At 39.9% G+C, this 27,497-nt stretch overlaps 1 protein-coding gene across 3 annotated transcripts in view; it reads right to left on the reverse strand.

Annotated features, from left to right (window-relative positions):
- Positions 1–6,987: 6,987 nt before the first annotated feature.
- LOC117517431 (pro-neuregulin-2, membrane-bound isoform-like) overlaps positions 6,988–27,497 on the reverse strand; it is a 264,915-nt gene continuing 244,405 nt past the window's right edge. For 2 of the 3 annotated variants that reach the window (XM_034178444.1, XM_034178446.1), the window contains exons 6-11: positions 27,449–27,472; positions 24,684–24,786; positions 23,163–23,286; positions 22,794–22,921; positions 21,985–22,206; positions 6,988–11,637 (exon numbers count right to left, since the gene is read on the reverse strand). In XM_034178444.1, coding sequence (XP_034034335.1) covers positions 10,989–11,637; positions 21,985–22,206; positions 22,794–22,921; positions 23,163–23,286; positions 24,684–24,786; positions 27,449–27,472 — 1,250 coding nt within the window. In that variant the 3' untranslated portion in view covers positions 6,988–10,988. The remainder of the gene's footprint in view (positions 11,638–21,984; positions 22,207–22,793; positions 22,922–23,162; positions 23,287–24,683; positions 24,787–27,448; positions 27,473–27,497) is intronic. The other variant, XM_034178445.1, reaches the window with a different exon arrangement.

Here is a 27,497-nt window from a genome sequence, read left to right on the forward strand (position 1 = left end):
ACTAATAAGTGGCTTCCATCTGACCACTCTACCATACAGGCCTGATTGGTGCAGACATGGTTGTCCTTCTGGAAGGTTCTCCTCTATCCACAGAGGAATGCTGGAGCTCTGACAGGTTCTTGGTCACCTACCTGACTAAGGCCCTTCTCCCCCGTTCGCTCAGTTTAGACGGTCAGCCAGCTCTCGGAAGAGTCCTGGTGGATCCAAAATTCTTCCATTTACGGATGATGGAGGTCACTGTACTCATTGGGATGTACAAAGCAGCAGAAATGTTTCTGTACCCTTCCCCTTATATGTAGACAGGTGTGTCTTTCCAAATCATGTTCAATCAACTGAATTCACCCCAGGTGGACTCCAATTAAGCTGCAGAAACATCTCAAGGATGATCAGTGGAAACAGGATGCACCTGAGCTCAATTCTGAGCTTAATGGCAAAGGCTGTGAATACTTATGTACATGTGATTTCTTAGTTGGGCAGCACTGTGGATTAGTGGTTAGCATAGTTTTCTCACAGCAAGAAGGTCAAGGGATTGATTACCACATGGGGCCTTTCTGTGTGGAGTTTCCCTCTTCTCCTTGTGACTGCATGGATTCACTCTGGGTGCTCCGACTTCTTCCCACATCCAAAGACATGGTTAGATGGATTGGAATCTTTAAATTGTGTCAGCGTTTGAATGTGTTTGATTGTCGGAATTTGGCCCTGCAACAGACTGGTGTCCTGTCCAGGTGTACCACAGCTCACGACCTATGACTACTGGGATAGGCTCCAGCACCCCCACCCGTCACCCGTAATTGGAGTAAGCGGTTGAAGCTGAGCAATTTCTTAGGGTTTTTCTTTTTTCTTGTTTTTTGCAGCAATCTCAAAAAAATTTTTTTTTAACATTGTCATTATGGGGCATTGTGTATAGAGTTTTGAGGAAAAAAAAAATTCATCCATTTTGGAATAAGGCTGTAAAATGTGTAAAAAGTAAAGTACTGTGAATACTTTCTGGATGCACCATAGATAGATAGATAGATAGATAGATAGATAGATAGATAGATAGATAGATAGATAGATAGATAGATAGATAGATAGATAGATAGATAGATAGATAGATAGATAGATAGATAGATATCCACATTTGTATGAAGTCTGAAAAATATATATTGCTTTGTCTCACATCCTTATATGGAAAGTTATTAATTGGTGTTTCTTTGGTACTAACCAATTTGAGACCAACTATTTTAAGTTGTACCTAAAACTGGAATTCTTAAAATACAGGTTATGTGTTCAGAATGAAGCAAATGAAAACAAAATTCTGATTTGAAATCCTACCAATTGGTAACATTACAAAGCACTGGTAAAAAGCTATAAAACATTATGTTCTGCTAAAATCTGTTTGCTTTACACAGCAAGTTGCATTTCTACCAATGTATTCATGAAATAGTCAATAAAATCAAGTGATAACAGTCTGTTAGTTCTCTCTGCCTCTCTTCATATATATATATATATATATATGTGTGTGTGTGTGTGTGTGTGTGTGTGTGTGTGTGTGTGTGTATATATATATATATATATGTGTGTGTGTGTTTAATCAGAGTCTAGCAGCAAGCAATTTCAACTTCTGGGATACTGATCAGGTCAGGTAAGTAGCACAGGGGGTTGTTAATCAGTTTCAGCTGCTTTGGTCTTAATGAAATTATCAACAGGTGCACTGGAGGGACAACAATGAGACAACCCCAACCCACAGGAAGGGTTTTACAGTTGGAGGCCACTAACATTTTTCCAGCCTCATCTTTATTAAATGATTTTTCACTGGTTTTTGCATTTGGCTGGTGTCAGTATCACTATTGGCAGCATGGTGCCGTACCTGGACCCAACAAAGACTGCACAGGTAGTCCAATTCTTCCAGGATGGCACATCAATATGTGTATGTCCCAGAAGTCTCAAGAGCATGGAGGAGATTTCAGGAGACAGGCAGTTACTCTAGGAAAGCTGCACAGGGGTTTAGAAGGTCCCCATCAGCAGGATGGGTATCTGCTCTTTTGTACAAAGAGGACCAGAATGAGCACTGCCACAGCCCTACAAAATGACCTCCCACAGGCTACTGGCGTGAATGTCTCTGACCAAACAATCAAAAACAGACTTCAAGATGGTTGTCTGAGGGATGCTCTTTCTGTAGTGGGCCCTGTACTCACTGGCCAGCAGCCCAGCACGATGGAGCTCAGTTGACATTTGCCATAGAAAACCAGAATTGACAGGTCTGCCAATAGCGCCTTGTGCTTTTCAAAGATGTGCTTTTCACGGAAGATTCAACCTGAGCACATATGACAGGTGTGAAAGGGTCTGGAGACACTGCAGAGAACTTTATGCTGCCTGCAACATCATTCAGCGTGACCCATTTGGTGTTGGGTCAGTGATGGTCTTGGGTGGTATATCCCTGGGAAGATGCACAGACCTCTATACAGGCTAGAGTCTAGACAACTGCACCCACTGCTATTAGGCATCGGAATGAAATCCTTGGACCCATTGTCAGACCCTACAATGGTGCAGTGGGTCCTGGGTTCCCCCTGGCCCATAGCAAAGTCCGGCCTCATATGGCACAATTATGCAGGCAGTTCCTGGAGGATGATGGAATTGATACCATTGACTGCCGCCTATGATCATCTGAGCTAAATCCAATAAAACACCTCTGGGCCATTATGTTGCACCTCAGACTGTCCAGGAGCTAAGTGATGCCCTGGTCCACATCTGGGAGGAGATCTCCAAGACACCATCTGTTCTCTCACCTGGAGTGTGCACCAATGTTGTCAGGCATGTATACAAGCACATGGTGGCCATACAAACCACTGAGTACCACGTTGAGTTGCTGCAATGAAGTTTTGGCAAAATGGACAAGCCTGCTGCATCATTTTTTTCACTTTGATTTTCTTTTAATTCAGCCCTCTGTAGGTTGACAATTTTTATTTCCATCAACTAATGTGGCATCCTTTCATTCCAAACACATTACCCAGACCACATCAGGAAAAATATCCAACATGATTTTTCTTTTCACCATTGAGATCTGATGTGTTTTCAACGTCTTCCTTTATTTTATTTTATTTTTTGCAGTGTATATAAAACCAAAACACACAGAATATGCTGAGTCATGGCAGCAGGCAACCACACCATGTTTGGTGATCGGTTGAAATACAGTGAAACACCACCACCCAGTGGTGCACACCAATGCAAAACTCCACATTCCTCCTATGCTGTTTTCCATACAAAAAAAAATATTTTTCAGTGAATAAATACATACATTCTGTCTACAGTGCAAGAAAACAATCTCTTTATCTAAATATTCTGAGGTTACATTTTCTACAAATGCTGTTCCTTCAGTCTTTATGTTCACATTTCATCTTTTGTTTCAAGATCTTCTTTAATTCACAGCACGCCTTTTGCTGAGCCCCAGTTACTAAACAGTGCACAATAGTAAAATATATTAAAAAATGTAAAAATGCACAGAAAACAAAGTATTGCTGTTTCTTTTAGTTAGTTTTTGCTGCTTCAGATGTCTGTTTCTTTATACTTTAAGACTCTTTCGTCCCACAGAATAAAATGTGAACCTTTCCTTGATAATTAAGTCCAATACAATAACATATTACAACGGAAAATTTCAGCATGACGGATTTTCCTGTTAGGCTACCATCTAGTGGTCGTGTTGTGCTACTGCACCAGCCTATCTATGTATGAATTAAAATGTTTAGACTTAAAAATTAGATTTTTTTTTTTTTTTAACAGTGATGGGAAAAACATCAAATTCTTCATAAAAAAAAAAAACCTAACCTGAACTCAAGGGGGTTTTAAACTTCTGAACAGTACTAAATTGTATTTCATATCAGATCTAGTCCACTTTTGAAAAGGCTCTGAACCAGTTCCAGGAATGAAAACGAAACCAGAATATATATATATATATATATATATATATATATATATATATATATATATATATATATATATATATATATATATATATATATATATATATATATATATATATATATATATATATATATATACAGGACTTAATTTGAGGGGGAGCAAGCCGGAGCGCGCTCTTGAACCTCGGACGCGCGCTCCTGAACCTCTGACGCTGGCTCCGCCAGCTATTTATATTTATACTGGATCCGTGATCCGCCACCTCTCTTGACTAACAAAATAAAAAAATAAAAAATAAAAAAAAAATCACCGCGATTGTTCTCACTGCCACTCATACCGCCCTCTTGTCTGCTGTGCGGAATTGCGCCTAATCTGGCAACAGGTCCAGAGGCTACGCTCGCTGTTTTGATCCGGATGTTGACCGCAGCCGCAGAGCTCCGTGACCACCGAGAGAGGACTTGGATTCTTTGCGGGTCCCGCATCCGTACCCCCGGAGGCAGTGAGCGAAGGGAGAGCCGCGCATTGTGTTCTGCGTGTGTTTGTTTATAATCTTCTCGCACAGAAGAAAAAAGAGTGTTTACACAAGAGAGAAAAGTGAGAAAATGTTAATGCCTGTTTGAGAAAAGTGTGTAGTGAGGGGTTTTACAGCCTTAAAACATCTATAATAATTGTAAAAAATAGTGCTGGCTACTTCGCGGATTTCGTTTATCGCGGGTTATTTTTAGAACGTAACTCCCGCGATAAACGAGGGAGCACTGTGTATCATTAAACAGGAATTTGTCGGGACGCAGCCGGCGCGGTGCGGCGCCACAGGAAAAACACCTCCGTGTTGATAACCATTTGTAAAATCCAGGCGGCTTTTGATGGCTTTCAGTGGAGTGAGTATATGAGAAATTGTTTAACAGCTGGGCATGTTCCAACTTGTCCTTAAGGCTTCCAACAGACGCTGCAATCCGTCTGCACGTCTTTCATTAAAAAAAATCTCCTTTAACAGTGGAATATCCGGATAAAATGCTGAAACCGACTTCTTCTGAAACTTCTCTGTTCTCTCACGACATCCTGGATCAGTAGAGCCTGAAATGTGGAGGTTTTTAGCTTGAAACAGGCTGACGACGGCGCCTGGGACCGCTGCGCGACGTCCCGCTCTGTGGGAAGTCCTTAAAGCAATAGTATCACCTCAAAATCTCTCATCAGCCGTTAAAATTTTCACCGAAAACCAGCTTAATTTTTCGAACCATGTCCACTTCGATGTGCCTCACAGGTTTAGAAAAAATTTTGATCAAACAAAGCGCCAGTCTCTCAGCAACTTCTCAGACAAAGGAATTCCGACGAGGGGCTGGACGACTCCTCCCACAAGGAGTGCTCACAGGCGAATGACGTCACCGACAGGCGTGGAAAAACTCACGCATGCGCACGAGGGTTCAAGCATGTCTGACATAAAAACATGAATTAAATACATATAGTTTTTGAAAAAAATAAAAAGGACCTATACTTTATTGACAGACCTCGTGTATATATATGCACACATATGTGTGTGCAAATACAAATAATGCTGGAAAGATTTAGCTAGCTGCAGTTAGGCTAAACAACATACCCAGCATAGCCTAGCTTATTAACTGTAGCATTAGCAATAAACTGTAGAGTCAAATGTAGCATTTTTATAATGTCCGAAAGTATAAATTATGTCAAATTGCCTTGTGGAACATTCTTAACTGGTATTTCATTTGGTTCAAACCAGTTCATGCTCCAGGTGGGCGGATCGATCCTAATATCGATAATATCAATACCAATGCTGGTAGTGATATTGAATGATCCTCGTGTATAAAGATCGATACTCAAGCTTTTTTTCACTCCTGCGCACACTGACTGCTGCACACGCAGATTCATCAAACTCTACTCTCTGTAAGAGCAGCGCACCCTCCCCCCTCTGGTCTTTTGTTGTTGCGCCGTCACGTAGCTCAGTGGCGCCAGCCAACAGCCATGCAGGTAGGCTCAGCCTGGTCCGCCCACTCAGTGCTCTCCTCGAGTCAGCCCTCTACCTCAGGAGATTTTGTTTTAAGTTGTGTTGAGTGATATTTTTTAAACAAAAATGTTGATTGTGATAAAGTATTTTGTTGTCACGTACAATGTTTGGCAAATTTCTATCCTAGGTCTTTTGGATCCTTTGGATCTATGAAGCTTAAATATGAAAAAGTATTGGTAACGATATCGGTGATACTGGGCCTGTATTTACTTGGTATCGGATCAATACCAAAATTCCTGGTATCGCCCACCTCTTGTTCATACAGGGTAGTTTTAAGGTGGAGCCCCAAACTGGAAATGTTAAAAGGTGATTCTTAGACTACGGGCACTTGTTATGTCCTTTGATCATATTGTATGAAAAACAAAAAAAGGGGAAATTTCACACTTTTATAGTTATCTTTACAATGAAAGTGTGTTAAGAAATTTGTTCTAGTAGTCTGTGATGACTTTTTCACCTTTTTTCAGCATCATTATATGCAAATATTGCCGTTTTGTGCTTGTCCCACACCCAGACTTTTGATCTTCAATGATAAAAATGAATGGTAAAGAAACATTTTTTCTAATGTTTTAAAATATCTCTGAAAAAAATATCAGTAAAATAATCAAAACATAATTGGGGTATTCAATGTCATACAACTGTTGTGATTTTTTTTAAACAAAATGTAGCTGTCCCACACTATTGCCGTAATTTCCACCACAACACTGTAATGTCCCTTTAAACAGTTTGTATGAAAGATTGTTTGGGTAGTTTCTATGGAGATAAACAGTGACACCAGAGCACATGTATATAGCGCCAAATCACAACAAACAGTTGCCCCAAGGCGCTTTATATTGTAAGGCAATGGTGTGGTGGAAATTACATTTACAAGGCCAATAGTGCCCGTAGTTAAAGAATCACCCTAAAATACATATTCTGTTTGGAATTAAAAGTTCAGATTTGAAACAATGCTTTAGAGTATTTTTGCCTGCAATTGTCAGTGACGCCAGGCATTAAAGTTGAAACCAAACATAAAATAAAAATCACAATACAATGCAAAACATTCTACAGAAATAACTACATCATCAAGGTGGTATGAATAAAGATTTATTTTCTCATATGAACAGGTGGTTTCAGTTTTCATTTTATTTTACAATCTATGACAGTCTCGCATTTTTTCTCTTTTTTTCTAGCATATTTCAGGAATGATATGGGTCAGGGTACTTTTTTATTGCTGAATGTTAAATGAAATACACTTTCACTGACTGGAAAAGAATTGTCTGCTGCTTTTTTATATTTTTAGTGTTATTTTTTATTTTTTTTACCATGCACCCATCTAACCTTGACCACAAGGACATGCAGAGGAGAGGTGTTTAAACATTTCAAGCGGGGGACGGGGTCATAAAATTAAACAAAAGAGACTGGCAGGATGTGCCTGGTAGCATCTCAATTCAGTGAGAGGATCGGCAAAGTGAAGGCAGTATCACGTTTACACTAGAGGAGCACTGTCTTCGTTTGCATTCATTAGATGTACAAAATTAACCCCAGAGTTGAGAAACTCAATGAAACATCTGCAAGTGATGTGTGACCAAAGAACGTTCTCTCCAACAGTGCAACTGTGCATTTGCCACGCAGCAGCTGGAATTGCAGGACAACCTTTTAAAGATCATTTTATCCACCTGATAAGTCAGTGTTAATTTTTATAACGAGGAATGGAAAACATCGATAATGAGTCAAAAAAGAAAAAATCTATCCACTGTCCTCTTGCTGATTCTCTTTAATTAATGAGTTTGACATTTTCTTGAATTGTGTTTAAAGTGGAGGACAGAGGATAGAAGTATTAGCAGTAAATTTTCAAAATTCTTATCATTAACAGGGTGACTGTCAACAAGACAAAGCAGGACACTGTACTGTAAGAGGACCCATTATTTGGATGCTATTTGACATTACCTGAAGAAAATGTGCACATTAACATAAAATAATTCATGGACACAATCATCCGACGGGCATATGAACAACAAAAGGCTGACAATTCAACTGATGGCTGCATAATAGGTAGCTTTCAAAAGAATCTGGTAACTATGCATGTATATCATTTCATTTTGACACCAGCGGCATCACAAAGTGTTTCCACGCACAACAGTCACCTCTTAGAAAATGACGCAATCAAACTGCAAAACAGAAGTTTGCATATTTTTGCAGTTTTATGACCCTCTGACATTTCACAGCTATTTCACCGATATCGACATTTGTGTCCTTGCCACTTCCGCCTCTTTGTGTGGATGTGTCCTTGGAAATGGTAGGCCGTGTGTTTACATGTCGGCCCACGACTCTATGAGGTGGGCCGTCGTCTTAGGTAGGCCTTAAGTGGAGCAAAAGGGTGAAGAGCGTATAAAGTGTTGGGATCGTGTGGAAATCCTGAGACACTGCGGCTTTTATCGCTAGTCACGAAAACAGAATGGACACAGACGGATGGAGGGATATGGAAATAGGGAGGGACAAGAGAGAAAAAGACTTTCATTTCCTCCGATGGCAGAGGCTTCTTCAGTGACTCTTGACCTCTTAGCAACAACAGACACGGTAAGAAGTGTGAGGCGACCATGAGGAAAACATACTTTGAGTGGAGCAGACTGGAAGCTAATGCTACTTTTTTTTTCTTCTGCGCTGTTGCACGCCAGTGTGGACTCAGGCTAACACCAGGAATTATGGATAATAAAACAAGCCAGATGCTGAAGTGTTGTCATCCTAAATCTCAATAGCGCACATTAAAAGAAGCTGATTGGTTGAAGGGTTTGAACCAATGCTAACACAGCAGATTATGCTAGCTCAATGTTCACATAAACAACAACAAAAAAACACAGGCTAAGTTTAGCACATGGGATGTACAGCGAGCACAATAATTTCCTTAGTCTATGATATATTCCCGAGAGAGATATCTTGTCAAACAAGGAGAAAATTCTTTCCTATTCTGAGCTTCTTCTGCTTCTTCTTCATGTTTTCTGCTAAATTGGTGTTGCTGCATATCTGTGTGGCCTCAGACTGACACGGGAAATTATTGCTATTACAATGACGGTGATGTGACATATCTGACATGCTGATGTGACGTCCGCAACTCTGCTGCATGTCAAAAGAAGCTGACTGGTTGCATTTACTGCCACCATCGGGTGACAGGCATGAACTGCAACAAAATGACTAAAACGGGGCAGTTGCAGGTTCATACCGGATCTGCTGTGACAACCACAAGCAACCCGGAGCTGCCAACCAAAGGCCATGCTTACTAGGGGTCAGGGTTGGGTAGGATTACTTTGAAATGTAATCCAAAAGTAATCAGTTTACAAGTAATGCAAATGTATGTACATACATACATGTAATCCACATGTATTCTTTCAAAGTAATCCTACCCAACCCTGCTAGGGGTGTAGTACTCAAGACCGCGTTCAAGACCACTTAGTGAAGGTCTCAGGCTTTGTACATAGAAGTCTTGGGATTCTATTTTAAGATGAGACAAAACCACAACAGTGAGTATTTCGCTAAAGGTCCTGTCCATTATCTGAATTATTCATTAGCTTAATTTCTTTGATTGGATGGACAACTCTGTGCTTCAAATGTCACCACCTTTTTGTTACTGCATGGTAAGAAAATGACTATTGGATTTTTCAGATTAATTGTGATTTACCTGGTTTTAATTTTTATTTGCAATGTGTCATGCAGTGGGGGATTCGCACTGGAAGATCTTGGAGCTGACTCAATTTTGCGCAGGCTTGGTCTTGATCTCAACTCCTCAAAGTCTTGGTTTTGCCTCATGCTAATGCTTTGCATTGTAACACCCAGCCAAAGTTCAACACACTGGACACCAGGGTTGTCAGACTCATTATTTTTAACAACCTTGATCTTGTTTATTTATAAAAGTAGCTTTATTTAAATTGGAAGTAATTTTGATTGCAATGCACATTTGCTTATTTGGGCTTCTTCGTTTGAAGTCGGTTATTTTGGGCTTGTTTTCACCAACATGGCTGCTTGATTGTGGCAACATGGACAACACAATAATTGCATTATTTTATGGTACATTATATCTCCTGAAGAGACACCATCGCTGTGCTAACAGGATAAATGTCCGGCCTTCTACATTTTCTGGCCCTACGTGTGACACCGCCCCCTAGTGGCTATATTCAACTATATAGCTGAACAGCTTCTGAACATTTATGTGCAGCAGCGTAGAAGTAAATAGCAGCCTTAAAGGACATGAAAGCTGGAGAAACATGAAGCAACAACCTTCTTAACTTACGGCAGTTTCACCGATCCAACTTCACTGAGGGGGTGGAGTCACAGTTCTGATAAAAGTCTGTTCTGTGAACGTTTCAGACACTCTGCCGTTTCTGCTCAGACAGAAGTCTAATGTTGCCACAACACAGAGAAATTCTTCTAACAATCACAGACACACGCAAGCAAACTACCATGTAGGCACACTCAAGCACACAATCTCGTCACGCTCACACTCGCACTCTCTCTCTCTCTCTCTCTCTCTGTAGACATTAGAGGGCAAAAAGGATCATTGTAGTTATCAGGCATTCTAATAGATCCCAAATCATAAACACTAGAGGTGAATCATATTAATGTAAACATACACTTTATGTTGAAGTTGATTATATTGCATGATATGTGAAGGGATTATGTTCCAGCGGGGCTAGACTCCTCAAAGAATAAAACTTGGAAGAACGTAAAACAAGAAACCACAGAGGAAAACAAACGAAACAAACGAGTATAAAAAAATGAGGCGTTCATATAAGAAAGGCTACAAAAACCTCCATTGGCCCTCTGGCATCGGCATACAGCAAAAGGCACCACAATATTACTCTATTTTTTTAACGTTGTGAAAAAACTGGCACATCTTTTTATGCTGTAAATCAAAATGTACATATAAATAGAGTTTTCCCTATAAAAAAGTCTTTGCTGTTAACTAGTAGACAACTTTTGCTAAAATGAAAATAAATATTTCATTTGCTTAGAATATCTGTCAGTTATATAAAATAAAAATATTTCTTATAGATGCAGGTCTATACTATATTGATTTTTGTTGGTTCATTTTCACTCTTTAATGGGGAGTATTGTCCGGTTTGGAGCGTGAGTGTGTCAGTCTTGTATGCGTGTTCCCACTGTGTCGCCCTGATGAGTGAAAAGTCCGACTGTCCGCCGGCCTGTAGATGGTGGAGGGCTCGGCGTTCATGTTCTGCATACTGAGGAAGGGCGTGCTCTCCCCGTCCTCCTCTGACTCACTATCTGTTAGGCAGCTTCGAGACCCATAATCCCGAGATGCTTCGTATCCACGTGGGGCCACGTGGCCATTCAGTCTGGATCTGTGCCAGCGTCGGCTGCCAGATCCACTGGACCCACTTCTCTTTGGTTGCTCCCGAGAGGAGAGATACTCCTGGGTGGACTCATAGTCTTCCTCCTCAGCCAGCCTGTAGGGGCTGGAAGGCAAGCTGCCCCTACTGTCATTTAGATAGGTCCGGCGCTGCTGCCGGTAGGGCTCCTGGCACTGTGCGTCATGTAGGGGCACCTGGTAGCGGCGCAGCAGAGGCTGGTCATCCTCCAGAGGGTAGGGATTGTGGACAGCAGGAGGGAGAGACATGGCGTGGCTGGCATTGGGAGATGTAATCTGGAAGGTAGGCACCTGTGGGGGTAATGAATAATGGAAATCCACCGGCGAGAGACGGGCTGGTGTCGTCAGGGCAGACACGTACCTGCAGTTAATATAAATGGAAGAACATGGTTATATAGAGACCAATGCACAATATATACTGCCCAGCAAAATAACAGGCATGGCTTTTCATCAAGAAAACTGATGCTAAGCTTCTTAATATCATAATCATCATTCACAAAAGCTTACCGCGGTGTTCCTCAGGGACATATTCTTGGTCCCACTGTTATTCTCAATATTCTATGCTAATTATATCTAATACATTAGGAACTGATTCTTGATTGTGATTTAAAACATATGAAGTTCACAGTGGCAAAAATCCAACTGCATAGCTTCTTCGAAACTGAAGTGAAGCTGTCTGTACATGTATGTGTTTTGGTGTCATGAACTGTCTATGCTGTACTCTTACGATACAGTACAAAAGGTGGGAGGGGTCAACTTTTTTATGTAGGTATTTAGGTATAGAAACAGCCCAACATGCACGCACCAGAATTTCAATCAGTATCTCCAACAAATTACAACAGAATTGAAGAGAAACATATATGTATACACACTGTGGTTCCTGCAGTGGGCAAAAATAAATTCCTGTAGAGGTCCTTATTAGAGCAGAGCTGAAGGCGCCTCTAACTAGTTGCTTGGTTGGTAGGGGATATGATTTGTTGTCCAATACGAGGTCTGTTAGAAAAGTATCCGACCTTTTTATTTTTTGCAAAAACCTGATGGATTTGAATCACGTGTGCTTGCATGAGCCAACCTTGAACCTTCGTGCGCATTTGTGAATTTTTTCACGCCTGTCAATTGCGTCATTTGCTGGTAAGCAGCCTTTGTGTGAGAATGGGTGTCATCTCTCGTTGGATTTTCTTTGCAAGGAAAATGGCGGAACGACTGGAGCAGCGCGACTGCATCAAATTTTGCCAGAAACTGGGCGACAGCCAGGTGGAAGCCATTCGGATTATTCAGACAGCTTTCGGTGCCAATCCTCTGGGCATCACACAGATTAAGGAGCGGTACAACCGGTTTAAAGACGTCCGCACAATGGTGGAGAGCGAGCCACGCTCCGGTCGGCCATCAACATGCTGAAATGACCAGATCATTTCCAAAGTGAACGCTATGGTGATGCGGGACCGTCGTGTGACTATCCGAGAAATTGCGGAAGAGGTGGACATCAGCACTTTTTCGGCACATTCCACTGTGACAGAAGATTTGGCCATAAAAGTGTTGCAGCGAAATTCATGCCGATGGCTTCGGCACAAAGCTGCTGATGGAGCAAAAGCGCGTCAGTGTTGAAGCCTCACAGGACATGCTGTGACATGCCCACCTCTTCCACAATTTCTCTGATAGTCACACGACTGAAAAGTCACCAAAAGCCGTCTGAATTGTCCGAATGGTGGAAGAGGTGGGCATCATTTTTCGGATTCCAAAAACTGTTCTACAACAGTCTGTGCTGTCACGTAATTTGCCCTTGCATATGTACTTCTATGGGACTAAATAGCTCTTGAAAAAATACATATTCACATTGTTTTTTTATGTTTTGGCTCATTTGAAATCCTGTTTCTACTCTGTATCCTAAGTTATGACATTATAAACCGGCACCTCTGCAGATGATGTAGATACAGTTGGGTTTTACAATTTTTCCAAACCACTAGTACATTTGCTAAACAAGAATAATGATCCAGGATAGAGTTAGCTTTTCTCAATGTGTTACACATGACATTCATGTTCTGAGTTGTATCTCCATTAATCTTGTTAACAGAAACACAGCTGGTCAGTTTGTGTGGGCATTGTTGATGCTCTTGTCCTGCTCAAAACAAACTTTCATTCTGTTTGTAGAACCAAGGTTTTGCTTGACAGATTAATGTCATCATCATTAGCACAAGCTTCCATTGATGTTACTCAGGGATCTCTTCTGGATCCCATTTTTATTTTTATTTTTTTATGAATACACAGTATATTATATCCTGGTCCTGGATGTTAAATCAAACAAGAAGCTGTGAACCAACAAATTTGCCCAGCTCTGAATAAATTCTCCATTGGATGACTTCATGAATGTCATCTAGCAGGTGTGTAGGTGTCATTTATATCTTATGTCAAAATTTTGTGTGTCGACCTCAAGCAATATATGTAGTCTCTATAGAAATAAGTTAGAGACATACAAACATCTTCAAATTCCTTTTAAGAGTATAATAGTAAAGATACTATGAGGTTTACATCAAAATGTTTACAACTGTGAGAGTGTAAAGTGACACAACCAAAACAGTGACAAAGATGACAATCCATTTCTGACTTGTAGCACCTATACTTGGACACAACATATGAGTTTATAATCACACTCTCAGCAAACATATTTGTAGATTATACACTGGCAAAAGTATTTCTGTGGTCACAATTCCAAACAATACATTCAAATTCCAGTTAAAATAATAATAATAATGACAATCCTTATTATACATACATATATACAGATATACTGTATTTTCCAGAGTATAAGTCACATTTGTTTTTCTTTTTTGTTTCTTTTACTACTTTACGGAGTCCTGCGATGTAAGCCCCGGCCACAGGGCACATGGCGCTAGCTGAACGAAGGAAATAAGTCCCAAAGTCACAAATTGTCAAGAAAAAGTGGGCGAATGAGCCTGGACTTCTCCCATCACTGAAAAGCCTGACGTGCAGAGCGCATAAAAGACCGAAATGAAACCAAAACTATAAAAAGAAAAATTAAGCGACCGGCAACATTGACACTTTAAAACAAAATCAAAACAAAGTGCCAGTGTGTGATCATTTCTGCAGCAAGTCTGTGCTTTCAACAGCCACCTGCAGCTGCGTTGCTTGAAAATGTGTGCATGCACACGCACGTCGCAGCAGAGATGTTGAGAGGCTGGAGAGAGAGGCTGGAGGTTGGACGAAGTTGGATGACAATCAAACGGAATGCTGACTGTACATCAATTATGCAAACAATGAGGAACTGTAAAGACAGAAAGCAAAACAGAATACGGAAGAATAGAGGTTGTCGTCGGGATTCGTTCACATTTTTCAACAGTTTGAAAATTCTGACGAAACGCCAGCTACAGAAACAAAGCTGGACGACGGTTAAACGATGTCTCCGAAAGTCAACGTAAGTCCAGATCTCTTGTTTCGTTTTGGCTTCATTGCCCTTCGTTAGTGCCGTGTGACCGGGGCTTTACATCCACATTTGTTATTAATAAAAATTATAATGGCTATTTGTATAGGACTTTCCCAGAAATAAAGCACTAAACAAAATATACTCTAATAATAAAATAACAAATGCCAGTAAAAAAAAAATATATACTGCAACTATGTACAAAAATCCCATATTAAAGAACTGATGTGCAATTTATACTCTACAAAACACAGTACATACACACAAGGGACAACTGCGAAGTTTTGAGCTTGACACAGAAAAAGGGCATGTTCTCGATTTTTTACATTCTGAGAAACCAACATTTCTTGAGAATCTGAAGTTTTGACTCACTGGGTGCAATGTTGACAAATGTTGGTTTCTCAGAATGTATAAAAGATGGAAAACCACGGCCTACTTTTTCTCGGTCAGGCTCAGAACTCAATTGACCCTCGTACACACTTACATACATAAATATTGTGGGGTAAGAAAGTATTTAGTCAGTCCCTGATTGTGCAAGTTCTCCTACTTAGAAAGATGAGAGAGGTCAGACTTTGTTTGAAATGAATGTGTATGAACTGCATCTAGCCTGGGTTGATTTGACTGTACGAGTGGGTGTAGGCGTTGCTTCTGCCTACACATTTCGGGCACCATGTAATTGTTTTCTTGTTCTTTCTTTCCTGTAACTTTTGTTTTGTTTTATTTTTATTTTTTGTAGTGATTTTGTGGTCTGCAAATGAGTGTTTGTTTGTTTGTTTGTTTTTTTTGCATTGGTGCCTAATAAATTCGAATTCAGGTCTGTAATTACCTTTTATCTTACAATATAAAGCGCCTTGGGGGAACTGTTTGTTGTGATTTGGCGCTATATAAATAAAATTGATTGATTGATTGATTGATTGATTAATTCTCATCATAGGTACACTTCAACTATGAGAGACAAAATGAGAAAAAAAAATTCCAGAAAATCACACTGTAGGATTTTTAAAGAATTTATTTGTAAATTATGGTGGAAAATAAGTATTTGGTCACCCACAAACAAGCAAGATTTCTGGCTCTCACAGACCTCTAACTTCTTCTTTAAGAAGCTCTTCTGTCCTCCACCTGTTACATATATTAATGGCATCTGTTGGAACTCATTATCTCTATAAAAGACACCTATCCACAGCCTCAAACAGTCAGACTCCAAACTCAACTATGGCCAAGACCAAAGAGCTGTAGAAGGACACCAGGAAGAAAACTGTAGATGTGCACTCTGGGAAGAGTGAATCTACAATAGTCAAGCAGGTTGGTGTAAATAAATCAACTGTGGGAGTAATTGTAAGAAAATGGAAGACATACAAGACCATTGATAATCTCCCTGATCGGGGCTCCACGCAAGATGTCATCCCGTGGGGTCAAAAGGATCATGAGAACGGTGAACAAAAATCCCAGAACTACACGGAGGGACCTGATGAATGAGCTGCAGAGAGCTGGGACCAAAGTAACAAAGGCTACACACTACGCAGAGAGAGACTCAAATCCTGCAGTGACAGGTGTGTAAAGGGTACAGGGTAACTGATCGTGTTAAGGGAAGAATGAACGTGGCCATGTATCATGAGATTTTAAGCCAAAACCTCCTTCCTTCAGTGAGAGCATTGAAGATGCAATGTGGCTGAGTCTTCCAGCATGACAATGATTCCAAACACACCGCTCGGGCAACAGAGTGGCTCCATAAAAAGCATTTCAAGGTCCTGTAGTGGCCAAGCCAGTCTCCAGACCTCAACCCCATAGAAAATTTGTTGAGAGAGTTGAAAGTCTGTGTTGCCCAGCGACAGCCCCAAAACATCACTGCTCTAGAGGAGATCTGCATGGAGGAATGCGCCAAAATACCAGCTACAGTGTGTGCAAACCTGGTGAAGACTTACAGGAAACATTTGACCTCTGTCACTGCCAACAAAGATTACATTACAAAGTATTGAGTTGAACTTTTGTTATTGACAAAATACTTATTTTCCACCATAATTTACAAATAAATTAGTAAAAAATCCTTCAATGTGATTTCCTGGATTTTTTTTTCTCATTTTGTCTCTCATAGTTGAAGTGTACCTATGATGAAAATTACAAACCTCTCTCATCTTTCTAAGTAGAACTTGCACAATCAGGGACTGAGTAAATACTTTCTTACCCCACTGTACATACTTTTAAATTTCTGGATTTATTTTTTTAATTTTATTAACAATACGCTTTTTTGAAATATAACTTTGCTGTATTTCTGAGCTTCTGAAACAGCTGATAACAGCTTATGACTTTCTGCTGCCCTTCACTCCAAGACTCACTGTGAAGAAAGTACCTTCTTAAACACCCCTAGGTCCTAGACCAACCTGCCCAACAAGATCATCTAGCCAACTCAGGGGCTTACTATAGTAGATGACTAAATAAAACCACAGTGCTGCCTGACATTTGCTTGAACTATAATGTAATTTATGATTTACTCTGTACTTTCAAGATAGTGATCTAAATTCCGATGTAATATGCATAACGTGATTAATTCCTTCTTGTTCTCATACCTGAGCTGCTATTATCTCGAAGATCCTGAATATCATGAAACAATACACAAATTATTCCTTGGAATATAATTTCAATAGTTAGTTCCTTTGGCTTCTCCCATTTGTCACTTGGGGTCACCACAGCAGATCTGCATGTTGATCTGGCACAAGTTTTATGGCAGATGTCCATCATGATGCAACTTCACATTACATTGAGAATGAGCAGAGGTGGCCTTGTACTGGGAACCTTTTGCTTTGGAAACAAGCACACTAACTGCTTGGCCACCACGCTGCCTTCTAATACAACTTCAATAATAAAAATATATTTAAGACATTATTTGCATGATCAACAGAAATTTCAGCTTATGTTGATCATCAAAGTTGTCAGGCTGAATCTAGTCATACAAGACAATCTGAAATTCCAAATCATATTCATATTAAAAATTTTATATTAAAAACACCCAATACCCTATAGGATAACTCCAACATTTTTCAACTGAGGCTATATTTTTACATTTTGGCTGTCATTGTTTCATTTGAAATAAAAATAAAGTCATTCCTTGCAATAATAATTTAGAATGCAAATACTGTCAAGTGCAAACCAGTTGTGCAATGCAATAGTAATGCAATAGCCCAAGCTAAACTGACACTGCCACAAAGGCATTGCAAGTCGATTGCTGATGAGAGGGCTGTGTCTTATAGAATGAGACTATTAATTGTAGTGTGAACCTTAAATTAATTTTGGGTTGAAGTAAATTTGAGCCACATTTCAAAATAAAAGCACAGCTTGTGCATTAATTAAGATCTCACTTTGGATACGAGGGTCTGTGAAATGCACAATTGATGATGTTGACTAACAGAATAAACACAGGATTTTTGGTCTGATTTTGTGCTCTACATGTTAATAGTGGGAGAACACTTGAACAGGTTTGGCCAAGTGGAAGATTTAGTACCAACTAAATGGGATGAAGTCATGCCATAATCTACTGTATACAAAAGGAAAGGATGCAGTCTCATGTGCAGACACCGACTTGACTTTCAGGGTTATCATTCCTGATAAAATTTCTTTTGAAACTTATACTCAACAAAAATATAAATGCAACACTTTTCATTTTGCTCCCATTTCGTATGACATGAACCCAAAGATCTAAAACTTTTTCCACATACACAATATCACCATTTCCCTCAAATATTGTTCACAAACCAGTCTAAATCTGTGATAGTGAGCACTTCTCCTTTGCTGAGATAATCCATCCCACCTCACATGTGTGCCATATCAAGATGCTGATTAGACACCATGATTAGTGCACAGGTGTGCCTTAGACTGCCCACAATAAAAGGCCACTCTGAAAGGTGCAGTTTTATCACACAGCACAATGCCACAGATGTCGCAAGATTTGAGGGAGCGTGCAATTAGCATGTTGAAAGCAGGAATGTCAACCAGAGCTGTTGCTCGTGTATTGAATCTTCATTTCTCTACCATAAGCTGTCTCCAAAGGCGTTTCAGAGAATTTGGCAGTACATCCAACCAGCCTCACAACCGCAGACCACGTGTAACCACACCAGCCCAGGACCTCCACATGTAGCATGTTCATCTCCAAGATCGTCTGAGACCAGCCACTCGGACAGCTGCTGAAACAATCGGTTTGCATAACCAAAGAATTTCTGCACAAACTGTCAGAAACCGTCTCAGGGAAGCTCATCTGCATGCTCGTCATCCTCATTGGGGTCTCGACCTGACTCCAGTTCGTCGTCGTAACCGACTTGAGTGGGCAAATACTCACATTCGCTGGCGTTTGGCACGTTGGAGAGGTGTTCTCTTCACGGATGAATCCCGGTTCACACTGTCCAGGGCAGATGGCAGACAGCGTGTGTGGCGTTGTGTGGGTGAGCGGTTTTCTGATGTCAGTGTTGTGGATCGAGTGGCCCATGGTGGAGGTGGGGTTATGGTATGGGCAGGCGTCTGTTATGGACGAAGAACACGGGTGCATTTTATTGATGGCATTTTGAATGCACAGAGATACCGTGACGAGATCCTGAGGCCCATTGTTGTGCCATACATCCAAGAACATCACCTCATGTTTCAGCAGGATAATGCACGGCCCCATGTTGCAAGGATCTGTACACAATTCTTGGAAGCTGAAAATGTCCCAGTTCTTGCATGGCCGGCATACTCACCGGACATGTCACCCATTGAGCATGTTTGGGATGCTCTGGACCGGCGTATACGACAGCGTGTACCAGTTCCTGCCAATATCCAGCAACTTCGCACAGCCATTGAAGAGGAGTGGACCAACATTCTACAGGCCACAATTGACAACCTGATCAACTCTATGCAAAGGAGATGTGTTGCACTGCATGAGGCAAATGGTGGTCACACCAGATACTGACTGGTATCCCCCCCCCAATAAAACAAAACTGCAACTTTCAGAGTGGCCTTTTATTGTGGGCAGTCTAAGGCACACCTGTGCACTAATCATGGTGTCTAATCAGCATCTTGGTATGGCACACCTGTGAGGTGGGATGGATTATCTCAGCAAAGGAGAAGTGCTCACTATCACAGATTTAGACTGGTTTGTGAACAATATTTGAGGGAAATGGTGATATTGTGTATGTGGAAAAAGTTTTAGATCTTTGAGTTCATCTCATACAAAATGGGAGCAAAACCAAAAGTGTTGCGTTTATATTTTTGTTGAGTGTATGTGCTCCATCACCAGTGCTACCTAGCAATCAATTTTAGTAAACAGGACACTTAAACACTCCTGATTCTGTTATATTGGCCAATGATGCTGTTAAATTTCACAAGTGAATTCCATTTCACTGTTCATAGAGCAGGTAGCTCAGTGGGACAAGGAGTTTGACTATCAATATGTAGACCTGGGTTCAATTCCCAGTTATGCAACCGGTCTGTATTGTTGGATGAGACAATTTAACTGCTTTGCCTTAGTCTACCCAGCTGCACCAGCCTTGGCTGGGGAAGTAATCGTTATCCCATTTAGGGAAAACTGATGACTTTCATCTGCTTCATGCTATGGAACCTGAGGGTAACCCGCACCAAAGGGCCTCAGGGCCTATGCAGGACTTACTTCACTGTTGATGTGAAACTGGTGAGTGACTGATGCTCTACTGGGAAGTGCATTGAGTTTCAAAACCTCAGCAATGAGGCGGAAAGGCATTTTTGGATTTCAGGTCAATATTGGGAACAATAACAAAATCAGGAAGCGTATTTGTAACTCAGGCACTTGAAAAGGCAACTTAAATTGAGGTCATGGGTGACATTCCAGAGGCCTTTGTGGACGACCAGAAAAAGTGAATCTACTCGCTCATGTTAAAGTAACTGCACATTTTCCCCATCAGTCAAATACTGATACCAGTTGTATTACTTCAGCCAAGTTTTGACAAACAGATTATCAGCGTGAGCCTAACTGCCTCTGCTGTTTGTGCTAACACAAGCAAATGAGACCAATGTGTATTAATTAAAAGATGATAGAGTTGTTTTTATTAAATTTGTCTCTCAGCAAGTAGCTAACAAAATTTTTGAAGTATTTTTGTTTTTAAAGGAACATATTATAAGTCTTGATGATTGGAATAACTACTAGCATTGGTATGGTCTTGTGTTTCCCTCTGAAATAAGAGCTAATTCTCACACTTACCCACCTTAGAATAAACATACCTGTTCTATATCATTTTCCATTACTAGTGCAGTGCCCATAGGAAGTTTGTATTCCTATAGAAAACTGGGTGCTGAAGTAGATTTTTCGTGGACTGTCGTATGAGGCTGTGTTTGAAGGTGGGATGTACAACTAGGTGTAGGGGAAGCCGGGGCACAGTGGATCACAAATGTTGTTTTGTGGCAGCGTAAACACATTATGCATAGGTTTAGGTCATTCTATTGTGGATTTAATACAGCAAGTTATTGTTTATATGGCTGTGTTATTTATTTCTCCCCAAGATGCCATTTAGTGACTTCTGGCGACTTTTAGGACAGCCAATAGCTACTTTTCTTACTGAGGAGTTGGCAACACTGTCCGCAGCTGTTCCTGCGTTGAATGGCAAACGTGACTCAGACTCAGTCATCCTTTATCTTGTTTGCTGCTCTGTGACTGCCCTGGCCTTGAGAAGTCATTTTATTTTAAGAATTGATAGCCAATTTTAATGTAAAAATAAATAAACAAACCAACAATCAAGTTTATTTGTGGCTATATTATTAAGGTGTTTTTACTCACTTTTTTTTTGTCTTTTTCACGTTTTTTTTCCCCAAAACTTTATTTCAACAAATACATTAACAGTAAACGAACAAAGAACAAGGCCACAATAACATTCACAGAATAAAAAGATTAAATTAAATTTAATAGAAAAAGATAGAAAAAATAAAATAAATTGTACAATAACAAAAATAAAGGGATTTTTTTAACATTAATTCTCTTTTAAAAAATTCCTTATAGAGCGTGACAGTTTCAGGACATTTGGGAGAATCTGTAAGCTTAATACTGCTTATATATTGTTCAGATTCAGCCAGAAGTCCGTGTAACTTCCTTTTCAATACTCTGCATTTGTGAATAGGGAATTATATTCTTTCCCACAATGTTTTTTTCCCTACAGCGTCTGTTATGACCTCATATTATGCAAATAATATGCAAATTAGATAATGATGTCATCTAGCAACTTTTAGGACAGCCAATAGCTACGTTTCTTACTGAGGAGTTGGCAACACTGCCTTTATTCCCACCTGTCACTGTGCGGAGAGTCTCCCAGGGAGTCGAACGAGTCCCCGTACTGTAAGCCTGTCCGATGGGGGTCAGAGTAACCACAGTGTGCAGCCCGCCGGGCGCGTGCTTCCATGCATGCAGGGCTGCTGCATTTACTGGTCCCCACGGATGATGACATCATGCCAGGTGAGTCAGAGTGGATACTGTCAGAATAATCCAGGCTCCATGTCCGTTCCTCATGTCTAACAAAAGAAAAGGCGTGAACATGCACACATCCAAGCACATCCCTCTGTAGATCTGTTCTTATGCTGATAATTCCCACTTCTGACCTCAATGCGTTCCAAATGCAAACAAGAAAAAAAAAATGGCTGAATGAGCATTATCATGGTATCATTTCTGCATAAACATTTAAGCACAATATGTCATTATAGCAATGCCTTTAAGTGTATTCACAATACATTTTTGAAAATTCAATTACTTCACGAAGTGATTATTTACATTAACTTTGTGGTTATTGCCATATTCACTGACACACTGTGAAGTCAACGGAAATAAACATTTTCCGACATTCTCGACTGAATTTTTGATTTCAAGTGCTGTTCCAAAGCATATTTTCCAAGAAGCAAGTCAGAATTTTTCAAGTTCGGAGCTGCCTGGAATGCAGCGTGATCCTTTTGATTCAACGACAAGCTTGATTTATTTTTCTAAGAAACCATGCAATTAATACACCTGTTTGCAGAAGCAGATGAGTAGAAAGACGGCACTTAAATATGACCTAATGTAACGCAGGGCTGATGAGAAAAACACACACTGCATGGTGCATGATTACCTGTTGGTTGATGAATGGGCTCGCGTGGAAGAATTGTGAGATCTGGAAGAGGCGTGGCTGGCGGGGAACGATCCCTCTGTTGCAGGACGTATAACACGCTCAGTTGCAGGGATATTCTTTGATATGTACTGTAAAAAAAAAGGATTTGACAGATGATTAAAATAAAAATGCACACACACACACACACACACACACACACACACACACACACACACACACACACACACACACACACACACACACACACACACACACACACACACACACACACACACACACAGGAATTTGTGATTCCTTATCAAAAAATAACAACAAAGCATTTGTCTTAGATATGTGAGCGAAACCTTGTGTTATGTTTCAGAAACTCACATCTACCATGGGGATTTCCTCCGGGCCTGGTCCTGGGTGATTGGGTCCATTAGCAAGGTTACGATTTGGGTGTTCTGGACACATATTTTGTCGCAGATGATTGTGCATCTTCTTTCTTTGTTTCCTGTTGATCAAAGCTCAGTCAGACATTCCTGAATAAATTTGTAACCAGGATGCATTGTTTGGCACAGGACTTTTTTTTTTTAACCTTTACACGTTTTGAATAAAAACAAAGCCTGAACTCCCTGCAATGAATATCAAGTATGGATTTAACTGTGGACAGCAGTGGACAGTTACTCAGACAGCAAGTCATATTGCTGTTTGTTTCCAGAGACCATTTATGTCTCTGCGTCTCCGGCTGTTGAGATTGAGAGACACTTGGGAAGAGCTCATAGAGTCACTGGAAAGAGGTGTTTGGGAATTACAATATTTTTGCAGGAGAACGATGGTCCAAGTCTTCTGGGTCCTAGTTCTTTTTGTTTTACTGTATGGTTGTGAGACATGGACGTTAACCAGTGACCTAAGGTGATGACGAGATGTCTTTGGTACGAGATCTCAATAGGGGATTATTGGGTACTGCTGGAAGGAGTTTATCAAATGATTGGGTACTTAGAGAGACTCAGATGAGGAGTATCATTTGCATTGTGAGGGAATCACCTCAGTATTTTGGGGGAGGTGATGGTCTAGTGGTTAACCAGAAGATCCTCGGCTCAAATTCCAACCTGACTGGAAAATCACTAAGGGGCCTTGGGCAAGGTCTTTAATGTGTAGTGAGCACCTTGTATGGCAGCACCCTCACTTTGAGCATCTGATGCAGATAGAAAGGGCTGCATAAATGCAGTCCATTTAGTATTTCTTCTGTTTTTCTAGTTGCTTAATGCTGACAAATGATGATCTGTAGTCTTTCTGCCGCCTGATTCTGTTTTCTTCTCTCTGTCCCACATATGGCTCCATCCAGGGTGTCTTCTTCTGTAATAGGGCACCGCAGTTTCATTTGAACCCTGCGCGATATCGCGGGATTTGACCATTTAGGGGCCCTCTGTTTAGTATAGCTTGAAAAACGTCTTCCATCACCCTTTCAATGCCATTCATGTTTATATTACTTTCTTGATTAACTGGACCAAAAAAGAAGAAAGAGGAGGAAAAAAAGAAGAGTTTTCGAATTTTACACTTTTTTCTAAACTGGGCAGCCATCAAGACTCCATGGGTGATTCACAAATTTTGAAATACTCCAATTCTAGAATGTTCTTAAGTGTTTAGTCTCAGTTAAATTAATTTCTAAATAAAATTTTTGATTTAAATGTTGATGTAACTAGTTTAAATCACTTGTATTTTTATCAAAAGCAATTTGAGCTTCATTTCTTATGTGAAATGTCATGAATAAATTATAATTGTGGTGGTTTTTTTTTCATCTCAAGAACACAATAAATTATCATTATGGATAAAATACACATTGTAGCAGAAAAGAAAACAAAGTTTGTGCTTTCAAAATTGCCACATATGTACAAGAGGAGCACTTACTTGGTTTTGCAGTAGGCAACCACACACACGATGCCCACCACCAACAGAGCCACACAAATGCCCGTGATTGTCAGGACTCTTTTCTGGTAGAGTTCCTCTGCCTCTGTGGAGCCGCCAAGCACCATAACAGAAAAAAACACACAATAGGAGAAATGACAGACAATAAATCAGGGGGGCCTCATATGTGTTGCGCAGTGTGTATGTTCCGTTTTACGACTAAATCCTGAGCAGTATGAAGCTTATTCTTTTTTTTTAATAACACACTCGATCCTGATCACCCTCAAATTCAGAAATATGTGATGTAATATGTTCTCGCTCACTATGCTGCACAAAGGCATTGTGGGTGGAGGACCATTAAAACCAACTACATCAAAAATGTATCCAGTATAAACCTGAATGAACTGGCCAAAAAAACAAAAAATCTGATTCTCTCGTGTGTGTGTGTGTGTGTGTTTTTTTTTCTTTTTTTTAGATTTCTGCTAAAAAATACAGGTTACTGTGTTTGAATCTGTAATTCTGCCTTTGGCACTATAGCAGTGTTGTTTTTCTTTTGGCTGACCCCCGGTTTCTGGGGATGCCTCAGTGGATCTAGTACCGCTCTACTTTAATATTTGGCTCAAGGATACTGGAGAAAGGTTTTGGATCAGGTGTACACAAAGCAGGATAGCAGCTTGGGTACACTACAAAAAAATCTTATATATCTAATAATAATAATAATAATAATAATAATAATAATATATATATATATATATATATATATATATATATATATATATATATATATATATATATATATATATATTCATATATATATATATGACACATAAATACATCCTTGTCATTGGACTGGTGAATGACATTCATGATTTGTCCCATTCTATGACTGATGCCAGCATCATGACATTTTTTGGTACCATTTTTGTGCATTTTTCTCCAATCTGTTTCATTCTATTGCACGGCTTCATTAACTTTATGTAAAAATGGTTCCATGATGGAAGCAGAATTCAGGGCCATGTTTAGCTGTTGTTAAAGTGCTGTCAGATCAAAAACTGGGCTACTTCTTGTTGCAATTTTCACTCTCTCTCTCTCTCTCTCACACACACACACACACACACACACACACACACACACACACACACACACACACACACACACACACACACACACACACACACACACACACACACACACACACACACACACACACACACGTTTTGTTGGTCTAGTTGACATAGATGAAGTAAATATAGCATTCCTTTTCTTAGAGTGCATTATTTCATTTATTTGAATTGGCTTTATTTTTTTTTGGGGGGGGGCACTTCACATCGTTAATTACTATTAATTTATCACTGTTGCCAATTTTCTTGCTCATGGGGTGAGTAAGGTTAAAACCTTGTGCATGTGTCATACCTTGGGGTTACTGTTTTTTGTTTTCTTTTCTTTTTTTAGTTCTGCCAACTTATTCAGGTTTACAGTGTGTGATACGATAATGCCTTGGGGCTATATCAGATGAGTAATAGAACATGCAGACTGTGTAATATCACATATTATTACATTGTATTATGGTACATGAGCCGGAAATGTTAAACATCGAATTCCTGCCCTAAATGTGAGGCTAAATCTGTCCATGTCAGTAATCTCATTCATGCACAGACACCTTCATCTGCTCAGGAATTCAGTGAGCTCAGCAATGTCATCTTATTGTGCAGCTACAACAACACAACGCAATATAAACACTGAAACTGCAGAAATGCTTTAGGCACTTTTGATTTTCCAGAAAAGAGCTTGAGTGAGCCTGAGCTGAGCTGGTTGCTTCGTTGCTGAAAATGGCACAGCAAATAGGTACAGAAAGGTCCCTGATAAATAATGTAATAAAATGAATTGAATTTGTACAACTCCTTCCATCTGAGGTTTCCTCTTTTCACTCACCAGCACCCATTTTACATCGTCATGCCAATTTGTGTCAAGTTTCTGACAGCACAAATAAATCACTGTAGTTGTTTATTTATAGCAACAAACTGGATAATATTTCTTCAGTGTTGCTTGTTATCTAGTGGTGATGAATTTTCAATTCTATTGATGTTGATATACTAATGTAATGTTGTCATGTCACATAAAATGACCTGTAATTATGTGATAAAATACCCAAATTTTACATTCTGAACAACTAAAGCCCTTTTCTGGAAAAAAAAGAGGCCAAAAATAAGATGAAATGATGCAAAACAGCAAATTCTACAGATGTGTTTGACATTCATAAGTTATATTTCAAAGATACTGAAGTGAGGATAAATGCAAACATGGACACAGTCGCACATAAATACAAAGAAAGAATGGCATATCAATGGAAAGCACTAAAAAGTTCAGATTGTTCTGAGAACAGAGATAAAGAGTGAAGAAAGGTACAAACATGAAACATCATGCTTGTTACAGGGTTTAATGGTGGAATTTACAGGTTTACAGGGTTTACAGGTGGAACAAGGAATCAAAAATTCAGTATTATGGAAAATAAAAATACGATTGAGTGAGTTGGAAAATTTAATTTTCCATTGCACATGTACGAGAGCTGCATGTGATGTCATCCAAGTTAATAATGTTTAATGAAGGATCAAGCTGAGGGTTTTTTTTCAACAAATGTCTTATGAGTTATGACTGGGGGAGACATTGGTTGGTTAAACAAGAAGTGATATGATTTACACCATAGACGGCCAAAATTAAAGACATCTACGGAGGAATGATGCTGAGAATCAAAATGGACTGTTTCATACCCATAAATTCAATCCCAAGATGCTCTGCCATTGCAGAGGGTTGACAGTT

The sequence above is a fragment of the Thalassophryne amazonica genome, chromosome 9, assembly GCF_902500255.1.
Source record: "Thalassophryne amazonica chromosome 9, fThaAma1.1, whole genome shotgun sequence".
Classification (NCBI taxonomy): Eukaryota; Metazoa; Chordata; class Actinopteri; order Batrachoidiformes; family Batrachoididae; genus Thalassophryne; species Thalassophryne amazonica.